The sequence below is a fragment of the Schistocerca piceifrons genome, chromosome 1 (genome assembly GCF_021461385.2).
Source record: "Schistocerca piceifrons isolate TAMUIC-IGC-003096 chromosome 1, iqSchPice1.1, whole genome shotgun sequence".
Classification (NCBI taxonomy): Eukaryota; Metazoa; Arthropoda; class Insecta; order Orthoptera; family Acrididae; genus Schistocerca; species Schistocerca piceifrons.
Genome location: NC_060138.1, coordinates 647816733 through 647830880, shown reverse-complemented (window position 1 = coordinate 647830880; position 14148 = coordinate 647816733). Strand labels below are relative to the sequence as shown.

Below are 14148 nucleotides of genomic sequence, written 5' to 3'. Positions count from 1 at the left end.
GATAGTAAAGAGCAATTTTCCTGTTATTTAACAGAAAGAAAATAAAAACTACTGCTGATGACGCTGTAACTTTAGCAAACATGTCTGGGTAAAACGAAACAAAAATTGTTTGCTCAATGCTGAAGAAACAGCCAGTTTTCATAGATGTGCTCTGATCTGAGAAGGCTGACACATAAAGAAGCGCGCACCGCAGCTCCAGGTATCAATGAACGCAGAGGTAAACAATGCGGACTCCCCTACAGCTGCTGTGGCCACCGCGTACGTGGGCCGGCTTTTGGGAGTCACGTGATCGGTTGCGCAACGCGCCTGCGATTTACCGGCTGTGCTTTTAATTGCCTGCTTAGTCTGCGGTTGGGAACACGGTGGGCCACGGCCAAGCAGCGCACGTGCATGGAGCTCGGGCCCTTCTTCAATTGCCAGCATGGAGTGCTCCCATATCACTTCGCGAGTGTGCTGCAACTTTCCAGCCCACTACTTGTTATGAGTTCATGCCGCCTATCATTGTTCAGCTGCGCAGAATGTGACGAAGTCTGGATGAAGCCGTAAGCATCGACTGCAGCAAGATAGGCAGATTGAAATTTAACATAGCCTCTTTCTGAATTTGGGAATTAGAAATTTAAACAGCAGTCGATAGTAATGAGACTAGTTTCGGAAATCTAAAGAAACACTCTACTAACTCTACGCATGCTATAGAGTCACGAAAGGAAGGCGAATTCACTTCGAAAAGCAATATAGTCGAATAACTGAATAAGTAAACCGGGATGCCTACTTCTGAAAACATTTAGATGTTATCTAGGATTCTGGTACTCGCTTATAAGTTAGGCTTACAACACTACTGTTCATTGCTCAGCTCGAGCATGAGTTCAGTTACAGAACAGACACACGGTTACCTGCCTCGCTACTCATAGCGTTGACACCTGCAGACTTTCACACCCCCTTGTGACTCTCCCACTAAAATTTAAATACAACTGCTCTCAATTATCGGCTTTGTTTACAAACTTTAATTTGCAAATCTAACAAACCTTTGACGTGTAAGGTTTCGTCGAGTATTTTTATTATAGGTGGTATTGCGTGTGTTCCTTCATTTAACAGTAGTAACATATTGCCCGAGACAGAGTTCACATATACCAAGCCATTACGGAGTGAAAAAATTAATCAGTGCCCTTGCTACAATGTGCGTTCAAGCAATTAATGTCTCGGTTACTTTTAAGTAAGAGACAAACACGAGACGTGACGTAAATAGTAAGCTTCTGGATAAACCAAGCTGCCATCATTCTGATAAGCGGCATCGTCAGACGTAGGCAAGTACTAGATAACAACTGACGCATTGACTCAGGGATAACGTCTGTCTCATATCGACGCGTTCCTCACAGTAACCTCTACTGTTCACAATCCGCCCTGGCGCCTTGAAGACTGTATTTGTAATATTTTCAGCGGAAGCAGAAGTACTCCATATCTGCGAAATCGCGAAGCACAGGTTTCAGTATAAGCTAGACGATGCAATATGGCACGAGTACGAGCCACATTGAAAGTATATTAACACTTTTTCGTTTTTGGATTCTCTTTTTATTACAAAGGGTAGAGTGGGCTGTTTGACATCCGCCCAGACGTAACAACACAGCTAAAAGCTAAGTATCGGTCCAAATATCCGGCGGAGGTTACAGAAATCGTACAGCAAACCTCAATAATAGACAATTGAAGGAAAAACAACGCCTTTATCTGTACATACGCAACATTGGTATGTTATTAGTGTTATACACAAACCACTGTACTGCAATTCGCTTGGGATACATGTAGTTGTGCTTTGTTCCCGTCATTGCCACGAAGCGCCTAAGTCGCGTTTTAGAACATATCACGTGTACGCGATCCTAAGTGAACGCACCCGCACCCGCACCCGCACGTTACGGCGGTCACGCCGCCACACTCACCACGCCACTGCGCCAGGTACCGGAAATCCGTGTCCATGCTGGCGGAGCATCAGACCAGACTGAGCGCCTGGCGCGCCGCACCTCTGTTGAGACCCAGCGCGAATCCTCCCCTCCCCCGCACCCGCGCTGGAGCCAATGGGCGCCCCGGTCGTGGTCACGTGGCAACCACGTCGCGAGCTTATCACGCCTCGCCGCCTGGCCACTGACTCCGCTCGCTGTTCTGCCTCATTAGTACGGTGGCAGGACCCTGATGCAGGGGTGACGGATTAATTGCTCTTCATGAGCTATAAATACATGCTCTCTCGCCCTCGGTTGGTGGTTACGCTTCCACACTATCCAATCACGCACAAACACAGAGGTGCTTTCTGTTGTGACAGTATTGCTCTTTTTAAGAAAACAAGTACTTCTGCTTTGACAATTCTTAAGTGCTCTTGATTGAGTCCCATCTCACTGGGATATTGGGCTTAACAGATTTTGCACTAAAGTATTCATCATCATTGTTGCATCGAAAACAGCGTAATCCACGATAAATGTGGATTTTTATGCTTTTCCTGGAGCAAAATGGAATTATCTTTCAACACTGGAACTTATTCTCTGCAATAAGAGTGTGTGATGAAACTTATTTTTCCCTGACAGATTACAATTGTGCACTCGACCAAAACTCAAATGCAGATCTTTGCATCTTGTGGGCGAACTTACGAGCAATACCTGGGAAATTTAGATTCGCTTACCGGTGATAATGTTCAAATACCTCATGCAGACTATGCGACTCAAGATAACGCATTTTTCTGGTATCCTCCGTCTATAGTTGACGCACTTCCGGAGACTCTTCTTTCCAGCTACCCTTTCTCCCACTCATAATAGCTTAGATTTCAACGCAGGGCGTTTCCTTCCCTGTTTCTTAGCGGAATATTTCATTGTTACATGTGCTTGAACTTAATTACATCAGTAATCAGACATTCTATCATGTTTGCTACCAGTAAATGCCTATTGCTCCATTTGGGCTAAATAATCCTCTTGTGAAATCATAACGTTTCTTATCGCCTGTGTAATCTTTCTCGTCATCTGAAGACCTGTTCTCCGCAGTGAAGCATCTGTCTGCGGGTCGGAATATGCATATCATGATTCACAGATGATATCGAGCTGCAACTTCAGAAGCGCGCTTTTACTTCAAGGATGGGCCCGTCGATGAGTAGCGGGTAACATCACAAACTCGGAAGTGACTTCCAGTCTTTTCGCTAACGAACCATAATGTGCCGCCTAATTGGGTCCGTTTCATACTTTGTTTCTTCTCGTGATGCTCCAACCCTGATCAATCCATAAAGACTCCAAAACGTTTTTCGCTACACTCTGGACATTGTTAGTTTCGAAAAAGCTTAACTCTCGCTCCCCCCTCCCCACGCTGCCCCCCCCCCCCCCGTCACACACTCTCTCTCTCTCTCTCTCTCACACACACACACACACACACACACACACACACACACACACTCGTGCACAATGGCGCGCTTATACGCACATGTGGAACGAATAATATTACGCATTGAAACCCAATGAATGGTTTTTCTAACGAAGACGAACATTCTTTCCGGGTCCTAACACATAGACAATAATTTCAAACCTATCTAAAAGGTCAATTACGACTGTTTACTCTTTCGGTCACAATCTGCCCCGTGGTAAACACAAAACGTGAAGAAAGCGATGTCGACATTTTCTATGAAAAGTCACTATATAAAGTATTCAGATCATGTAATGATTAGTTTATAAGTTTCTAAGAAGTAGAAACCGGTTATGATAGTGACTTGAGGCTGGAAAACTGACACAATAAGAAAATTTGCAAGGCGATCACTGTGTTCCCTTTAGTGGTTTGACTCATCTTAAGTACATGGAAAGAAAATTGTTTGGCAAACCGGGATAGTTAGTTCTCCCAGTGAAACAATTTAGAACTATTTGCGTTTCAGTCGTCTTATGGTATTCACTCATGTCCGAAAGAGAAAAATCACGTTCCCAAATTAGAAGGCTGCATCGTGCTGCCCTAGAAATGTATCTGGCGTGACCGGCGCTCTGCTTGGAGCGTAAGGTTTCACTGATCTAATCCTTCGCTAAGGACTTTAGTGTATACGGTCGAGCAGCTGCATTAAACTAACCAGAAGAGGCGCGCGTACCGTGCGCGCGCACGTGTGTGTGTGTGTGTGTGTGTGTGTGTGTGTGTGTGTGTGTATGTGAGAGAGAGAGAGAGAGAGAGAGAGAGAGGGAGGGGGGTAGGCCTACGCAATCCTACGTTGAAATTAGTCATGATAAAATTTACCGTGCTGATATAATAAACAAAACATCTTATATTTCACCAATAGACACGTGCTTTATTCACAGACATCGAACTTAGTCCTACAGATAGCTCCCTAGAACGAAAAACAAAAACTCTGATTTACGAAATATGATCCTACCAACCTGCATAATTTACCTTAGAGTCATGGATCTGATGCGCTGCATCTGCACGCTAAATGCGACACATACTGAAGTTAAATCTTAGTATTGTCATTAGTCCACCATTGATTTTGTGTTGCTAAGAGCTTCGAAACTGCGTGATATCAATATTTCATTGAGTGACAGTTACGTTTCAGTTGAAGCATGGGAGATTTGTACATGTTTTCACGTTGGAGTCTAAGCTATTTTCTCCCACTACATCATCACGAACACAGAAGAAATTACATCAGTTAATCATTCCATTAAACTTGCCAGTCTCTCTTCAGTAAGAATGCATTCACGTTTAAGACATTAGCTAATGGAGCCACAGAGTGGTGAAACCCAAGACGGAGAAGAAAAACTAGAAGCCAGGCAACATCTATTGTTTTCTAATACTGTGAGCAGTTGAAATCTATTCGCACTATTACGTGCACCGCCCTTCATATGCGCAGAGTCGGTTGGTTAACAATAGTCACTTTCTGGATACTATCTGCTGTTGCGATCCTTATTTTTTACATGTGAAGAGATAAATCGGTCTGTGATTATGTAAAAAATCACAGGTGTAAAACAGTTATACTTACAAATAAAATATTTGATGTTGGTGGTAGCTATTTCCGCCACGTACAAAGAAATGTCAGCACGAGCAAAGAGAATGGATTCCTTCAAGCCACTGGACGTTGCTTGTCGCCCTGCTTTGCCTAGTACATTAATTCACATATCGACTTCCGTGATGCGCCTCTGTTTTCTTTTATTATATTCGCTTCCTCTTTCCTGGCCCACCTGGTTATATGTTGTTGTTGTGGTCTTCAGTCCTGAGACTGGTTTGATGCAGCTCTCCATGCTACTCTATCCTGCGAAGGCTTCTTCATCTCCCAGTACCTACTGCAGCCTACATCCTTCTGAATCCGCTTAGTGTATTCATCTCTTGGTCTCCCTCTACGATTTTTACCCTCCACGCTGCCCTCCAATACTAAATTGGGGATCCCTCGATGTCTCAGAACATGTCCTACCAACCGATCCCTTCTTCTAGTCAAGTTGTGCCACAAGCTCCTCTTCTATATACCTACGGTTAATAGTACTTAAGACTTGCAATATTCCCTCGTATTTCATTTTTGCGATGAACAGGTTCAGCAGTTTCATCTTCTCGGCTGTCGTTTTTATTGTTAACGTTAACTTCATTAGTCGGTTCAGTTTCCTGCTTGTTATATTCTAACATCTGCCCTACTTGAGCAACAGAGACCCTGTGTTCACTGAGGTTTGCTAATGGACGAATTTCGTTGTCTAATATAGCGACTGTCTCGTAAAATTTACGAAAAATCTGTTTGCCAGTCTTACTGTGATGCGTCGTAAATAGTCATGTTACGACAATAGAACTTAATTTCTGCTCTATACCGTTTCTGTTTGGGAAAACAAGATTTACTTATTGAGAATTTTAACACAGTTTTTCAGGGGCGCGCATTACGGTTTTCCATGATGCAGGCCCATGGCTTTTAAGAGCCGTAACTTACTTTTTGTCTCACGGTAATTTTTTCATATTACTCTTAAAATGCCGGTGTTTGAAGGATGCTCTCATTATTTGTAACTGAGATGATCATAGCAGTGGGTGTTTCCAAATATTAAATTATACCCAGCTTCCCATTAACAGCGTATTCCTAAATTCCATCGACATGAACATGGAAAGTATTTGATACAATATTACATCTTACGCTGGTCAGTGTATTGCACAGTCGGTATTGTGTTAAATTGATATTAAATAATGTTACAGAACTATACGAGCTGATCACAAAAGCAAATGTAAGAGGGTAATCCGGTAAGCAAACATGGCTGAGAGCGCGATTTTTTTTCTACTTTAGCAGAATTTGCTTCGAATTTATAGACCAATGTTACGGCTAAACATGAGCTAAATATCGCCGAGTCGAATAAACGACCTATCACATGTGAAGTAAAATAATGGGAAATAAAATTTCATTCAAAAGAAGAATATAAAGAAAAGTACCACTTCTCTTCGAATTTTTACGGTGAGAACACACAGTGCGATGAGAAGCTGCAAAAACTGTTTCAAGGTATTCAGAACAAACGGAATAGAATGCTATCGGACGGGTGCTGTTTACTGCATGTTAAAAGAAACCCGTATGCGTTAGACGCACAGAAATTTTATGCAGTATTCTGATCCAGATCTTACACTATGCCATTTACAAAAGAGAGCAACAATTGTATTAAAACGACATTCCAGAGGCAGCAATGATGTAGATAAGAAAACAGAACATTTCTAAGAGTTGGTAATGTAGTTTTACAACACTGTTTACTGTATGTACAACACAACACGGACAGTGCAATACACTTAACCGCTTAAGACGTACTAGTTAATACTGTTGCCAAATACTTTAGGCTTATATCAATGGACTCAGGCTTATATCAATGGAGGCAGGCTCACGAAATGTATGACACCCGTAGTGACTAATGTCAATAATCTTGATAACACGAGAATGTGGCACTTCGGATATATTTACTGGACTCTGTATGGTGCTCCTATTTATCTGATACCCCAGGTACACCCGCAACCCGCGGGGCTGTTAGCATGAGTAATAAAGATACAGTCTGCCTGCGGGACGATAGTGGGCAGTATTCTCGAACAGAGGGTTCACTTCAATGTTTGTTTGCTTTATCCGTGTGACAGGGAGGCAGCATACATTCATTAGAACAGGTAACTGAATACAGAAGCTGCGCGTCCAAATAAATGTCACGAAAGTGTTTCAAAAGAGAAGTTTTCAAGGATTTTACTGAATGTTTATTGTACCTTAACAGGCCAGGAACTGAAAGCGCTACAGCAATCAAATATCTATGTGAATGAATTATGCCTTGTTGAAATTCCAAAAGACTACATACGTCATACCGTTTAGAGGGCTGAACGTGGCTCGATTATGGAGCAAGTAAAAATCATTCATATCCTTGCTAGTAACAAAGATCTAAAAATAAAAACTGAGAATATTGCAAAACCGTCCATATAATGTCAGAAAAAGATAAGTCAAGACGTAAAAGTTTGGTAAAACTCTATCATTTAGAGGTCTCTCAATCTGTACGTTGAGCAAGAGCTAAAGGATTACAATGAGAAACTCGAAAGCTAATTAAAGTTCATGGTGAAGAAATAAAATATTTGACAAAATTGCAATGTCATCAGAAAATCTCAGAGACGGTAAACGACTTGGAAGCTCACATGAAGGGAATGGATAGTATCTTGAAAATAGGCTATAATGTCAACATTAACAAAAGTGAAACCAATGTAATGGGATAAAAAGGAAGGAAGGTTAGAGTTTACGTACCATCGATGTCGAGGTCATTAAAAACTGAGCGAAGGCCAGATTGTGGATGAATGAGGAAGGAAATCGCCCGTGTCCTTTTCAAACGAAACATTCCAGTGTTTGCCTCGAGCGATTTAGGCAAATCACGAATAACCTAAGTCTGGATGACCGGATGGACATTTGCACCGTCGTCCTCCCGAATCCGACTCCAGTATGCTATGGATTTTGCTTTTTGGAGAGCAAATTAACGGACGGAGCCAGAGACAGAGAGGATATAAAATTTACACTGACAATAGCAAGTAAAGCATTTCTGCAAGAGAAATTTGTTAACGGAGAATATAAATTTTAAGTGTTGTGGAGTCTTTTTTGATAGCAAGTCTCGAGTATAGCCTTGCAAAGAAGCGAAACATCAACGATTAGCGGTACATAGAAGAACAGAATAGAAGCTTTTGAAATGTTTTGCTACAGAAGAATGCTTGAAACAACTTTATTTAAATGAGTGTATCTGTAATTAAATTGCTGAATGACAGACCCACAATATCCTAGCGCAACGCAATCTGACTGCTCAAAAAAAATTCTTCATTACGAGAACTGCTGCAATACAGCGAGCGTCAATACTGCCAGCTAAATAAAAGATTCTAATTACTAAAGCTACTAACAGGCATATGGTTAGCAAAGGAAAAATTTTGTTGCAAACCAAATAATGTATTTTTTTTACCTTAATAACGTGACATCCAGTTCAAACACGAATATAAATCGTCATTGACATCCAGTACAAAGGTATATAATCATGAATAATTTTCAATCTCCAAGTCGGATACTTCCAGATCGTTAGCCTACGCTAACACTTCAGACCTCTGCCCTCCATCAATGCTAACTTCACGCATCTGACATCCATCACTGCTGGCAGTTCACCCCCAACTGCCCAGCAGTAGTTCCATCACTACTGGCGACTAACTTACAACTACCCAACAATACTTCCATCACTGCTGGCGACTAATTTCCAACTGCCCAACACTACTGGCGATTAACTTCCAGCAACGAGCCCAAAAAACAGCCACGGTGTCTCTTAGAAAGAAAGCGCAGTCAGAGATCCAATGCAAAGCGCTACACAACGCTACCAACACAGAAGCAGCCCACTTACATGATGAGTATCAGTAATGTAGATCTGATAGCTAAAAAAAGGCTATCAAATAGGGGAGATTTATGGCACAAATTAACTAAAATAATGAATCGTTTGATAGAAGACCTCCTGAGGCGTCAGGGGCACATCAGTTTGGTAATGGAGGGAATTTGGCGCATAAAAATTGTAGAGCGCGACCGTGGCTTCACTGTAGTAAACATGTTCAAGTGGATTTAGATTGCAGTAGTTATGCAGAGATGAAGAGGTTTGAGCAGAATAGAATAGCTTGGAGAGTTGCATCAAACCTGTTTCGGCTGTGAAGAACCATACCACGCTCCCGACCAATGGCTGGAATGGCTGGCTGTCCTGTGCATGTCTTGCTGCCTGTCCAATGCTGATGTCAGTCTCGTGTCTGCAAGGCTACCAGCCAATGATATTTCACTGTGTGGCAGCTCTCCCACTCAGTATTTCCATGCCATCATGTCCAAGCACACTGTCACACGTTATGCTGAGTGAGCAGTCGCTCTCTGGGGTCTTCAAATGCCACCAAATAGCCACCATCAACCTCTGTACAAAGTGTCTCACTGAATAAAGAATGTCATTGCTAATTGAGCTCTTCCGATCCCATAGCCACCAGGGAGCTGGTAATATGCAATCCACTGACCTGCACAAGTCATCCTGAGATGAGCATCGTGGCATTAATCATGTTTGCACCCTTCATTGCACTATAATTGGTATTCGAAGAAAGCCAGTGACAGTGAGTGACATTGTAGGACAGTATTCATCATTATCTTCTCGACATGTTGAGTGAAAACATAATGTTTTAACTTTCTTCCATGCAATTGTATTGACAATGTCTAATTGCCTAAATTGGAAGGTTGATTGAAAGATGTGACTAGGGACAATAATGGTGGTTTGTACCGAGTTAGGTGTGGGCAGTGCAATTTGCTGGGGCAGTGTAATTTGCTGCTCCCTTCACCCAGTCTTCAGCAGTGATCTGTTTTAAATGTAGAAGGCCTGGTCATTATACCAGAGAATGCACATGGTTATCTCGCAAGTATAAAGGCTAGGAGTGTGTAGTTGAGTGTGTGATGGTGATATTAGTATTAAGTCCTTCCCTATGGTATTTTTCCTGTTGCATTTTCCTATTGTATTTTTTCCTATTGGTATAGACACAGACTTTATAATGAGCAAAACAATGGAACAATGAGTTACCACTGCAGAGGCAGTTTAGCCTTTACTAGAGCAGATGGCTCATAGTTAGGCAGATAACATAGGCTCACAGAATCAGGTAAATGCATCAAGAGAGGATAGATTCCCTGTTAGTACCTATCCTACATCCTTGTCCCACTTTTTTGTATAGAGCAGGATAAAATATGTTAGCATTGAAGGCCACAACAACAAGAATTATGTTATGGTGAAAAGTGTGTGCAAACAAAAACGCTAGGTCCAACAAAGAGTACAGTAAAATATTCCTTCAGAGAGATAGAGAGAGAGAAAGAAAGAGAGAGAGAGAGAGAGAGAGAGAGTGAATATTAATATACAATGTGTGAGGTAAACCATACGTTAGATACCATAAGCCGAAAGAATCCCAAGTAAACTAATTTCTCAACTTCTACAATGATGTACAGGGGATGGACATGAACACGCTTTCTCGAAGAAGCTTTACAACATATCAGCTGGAAAGTGGCAAAGAGTAATCTACGGAGGGATGGTGAGGTTGTGGACATGGAGAAAGCACGTGGTCTCAGCCATGAAGACAAAAATAATTTAAAAATTACTGCGTAAATAAATGCGTTTTTTGCCATGAGCCCCTCACACAGTTACAGAAACAGACACTGGCAGCAGAAGTTACCGCTCACTCTTTGCATGAAACTGGTCAGCCATTGTCAGTCTTGTGACATTTTTCTTTACGAGAAAGGTCTTTGACTTTTATCCTTGCAAATCTCAAAACAATGAAAATATACTCGCTACGATGTTTCACGCCTCAGGCAGTTACGGATAATTTCATATATTTCTTTCAAGACGTAAGTAGATAAGAATGATTACAGTTCCAGGTGCCACGATGACGAGGACATCAGCGATGGAGCACAAGCTAGGTTAGAGCAAGAATGGAGATCAAAATCGGTCATGTCCTTTTCAACGGAATCATGCCACGATTTTACTCACCTCAATTAGGGAAGTATCAGAAAACATAATATACAATGAGGAGACAGAGATCTGAACTGTGTTACTTCTGACTGGATCGACTGTGCGCGCTAGACAAAAATATTCATCTTGCTGGGCTTCCATTCCACTGATGAATGAAGGAGAAGCGTCAAACCGAAACAACTATGACAATATTCGTAATACTACTTGCCCACTACTGAATAATTTACAGAATAGAAGATTTATATTCTAACAACACTCACAATACACAAAATTTTATAACATGGCCAGCCACAGCCGTGGAAATTCATAGTAAATTGAACTTAAATAAAACCACAAACAGCTGTTTGTAGTTTTATTCAAGTTCAATGTATTCTCATCATAGTTGAGAGCTGCGGAACTCAAATAATCAGTTTTGTCTCTTTCAGACAGCGGTACAAATTAAATTTCTATCCTTGTCTTTGGCAGTGCCGCGGTGCGTACGAGCTGCAGCGATAGGAAGGGAGGACGAAGTGTGGCCTGCAGCGATGTGAATTACACGCCACGCTAAAACTTGCTGCAAATTAGTGTTTGCGTAGCAAAAATTAGCTTTTGTAAAAAAAATGCAACACCAACGATGATATATACTACTGGAACACATTTTACACCACTGATGCGTTAAATGTGCATATGATTAAGGTTACAGAACTGTAACCCTCATTTAATTTTGGAAATTCAACATCGTGTAAACCGTGCCACCATCAGACCCTAACTTTATTTATTTATTTACACGTCAAGTTCCATATGACCAAATTGAGGAGCAAATCTCCAAGGTCATGGAACGTGTCAGTACTTGAAATTACAACGTAAAAGTAATAACAAATAAAAATGAAATGTTTATAAACCCAAAAAAGTCATGCCATAAGTTTAAGTAAACGCAATCAACAATACAACAAGAATCAGCTTTATTTTTCAAGGAACTCCTCGACAGAATAGAAGGAGTGACCCTTGAGGAAACTCCTCAGTTTCGATTTGAAAGCGCGTGTATTACTGCTGAGATTTTTGAATTCTTGTGGTTGCTTATTAAAAATGGGTGTGTTAGCACATGGAACATCGTCAGTGATAGCCAGATCGTAAGAAAGAGGTTGCCGACGAAGCACATAACTGACATGTTTGATGAGATACATGGTAGCAGAACGCACGAGGCAAGGCAGTAATGATACCCGTCCTGCCATTCAGAAAGCACACAAGTGGCGCGACACTGTGCTACTAAATGGTACTATATGGATTTACTTTAATAAGTAACAGAATCCAAACCCACCTGATGCAAAAGTTATTCAGAGCCCCTCAACATACAGGTGTCATCACTACTTCATGTTTTCTACCCAATGATGCCTCACTCAACAATGCAAGCCGCCAGTTTGTGGTCAGTACAATAGCGACTAGTAAATATGCTGTCATCACTGCCCGACGAGTTAAAGTGGGACTCGTGTGGTATAACTACACTTTGCCACTCAGCACGCCAATGAGAATGTATACGTCATGGATGGTTGTGGCTTCTGGATAAGGAAAGCCGTCGCAAATGCAGTCCTCTGCACGCAGTGTGCTGCTACAATGCTCTAGCGTAAAATAATCACTGCACGGGGTTCTATAGATCCTTACAATCTTTGGCGACAAGGCACATACCGTGACGTAGTCACTTCGCATAATCCAGTACCAGCTTGTCGTTGCGTATGCATCTTTGTATCTACTAGTGCCACAAATGCTTAACTATCGAAGCAGTGCGCTCGGTAAGAGCCAAACTGTCTTTATATAAATCCATTTTTTCCGGAATCCGGTCATTCTGCCCTGTTCGAATTGTCTCTCATGGTGGTATTAGTATATTTGATATAGAGGAAGTCAACTGACACATGTTTCCTGCGTTCCCATTTCCCTGGCCCGAGTATGGCGTGACTGAACTACGACGTCACACAAGAATGGGAGCTGCTTGGCCTAAGTGTTCGTCATCTCTGTAATCCTAATGACTTGTTGCCCGTACGCGGTCATACATACACCTGCTCTTAGCAGTTTTATTCATGCCACACATTCTATATCGATGTTTCTATTTTATCAAACTGTAATGTTCATTTGTCTTTCCGAGTGCATGGCGGACTCCTAATATTCCTGGCAGTGCATTTTAACATCGGAAGAATTATAAGGCGACACACAACCCATTCGTGTACGTGGACGTCAGAAGTATCCGAACACCTGGCTGAAAATGACTTACAAGTTCGTGGCGCCCTCCATCGGTAATGCTGAATTCAATACGGTGTTGGCCCACCCTTAGCCTTGATGAGACCTTCCACTCTCGCAGACATACGTTCTATCAGGTTTCTTGGAGAATGGCACCCTATTCTTCAGGAATGCTACAATGAGGAAATGTATCGATGTCGATCGGTGAGGCTTGGCACGAAGTCCACCACAGGCCGTGCATTATGAACAGGTGTTCCATCGTGTTGAAAGATGCAATCGCCATCCCCAAATTGCTCTTCAACAGTGGAATGCAAAAAGATGCTTAAAACATCAATGTAGGCCTGTGATGTGATAGTGCCACGCAAAACAACAAGAAACACTACCACACCATAACACCACCACCTTCGAATTTTACTGTTTGTACTACACACGCTGGCAGATGACGTTCACCGGGCACTCGCCATACCCACACCCTGGCATCGGATCGCCACATTGTGTACCGTGATTAGTCACTCTAGACAACTTTTTTCCACTGTTCAATCGTCCAATTTTTACGCGCCTTACACCACGCGACGTGTCGTTTGGCATTTACCGGCGTGATATGTGGCTTATGAGCAGCCGCTCGACCATGAAATACAAGTTTTCTCACCTCTCGGACTCTGTAAGTCAACAGACGAGGTCGGCCTACAGGCTTTTGTGCTGTGCGTGTCCCTTCACGTTTCCACTTCACTATCACATCGGAAAAAGTGGGTCTAGAGATGTTTAGGAGCGTGGAAATCTCGCGTACAGAGGTATGACACAAGTGACACCCAATCACCTGCCCACGTTCGAAGTCCGTGATTTCCACGGAGCGCCCCATTCTGCTCTCTCACAATGTCTAATGACTACTGATGTCGCTGATATGGAATACCTGGCAGTAGGTGGCAGCACAACGCACCTAATACGAAAAACGTATGTTTTGGGGATGTCTGGATACTTT

At 42.2% G+C, this 14148-nt stretch overlaps 1 protein-coding gene across 3 annotated transcripts in view; it reads right to left on the bottom strand.

Annotated features, from left to right (window-relative positions):
- Positions 1–14148, bottom strand: part of LOC124805170 (AMP deaminase 2) — a 467688-nt gene that overhangs the window by 284540 nt on the left and 169000 nt on the right. The window contains exon 1 of one of the 3 annotated variants that reach the window (XM_047265673.1): positions 1929–2017. The exons of the other annotated variants lie outside the window; for them this stretch is intronic. Coding sequence (XP_047121629.1) covers positions 1929–1965 — 37 coding nt within the window. The 5' untranslated portion in view covers positions 1966–2017. Of the gene's footprint in view, positions 1–1928; positions 2018–14148 lie in introns of those variants that run through there. 3 annotated transcript variants of the gene reach the window in all.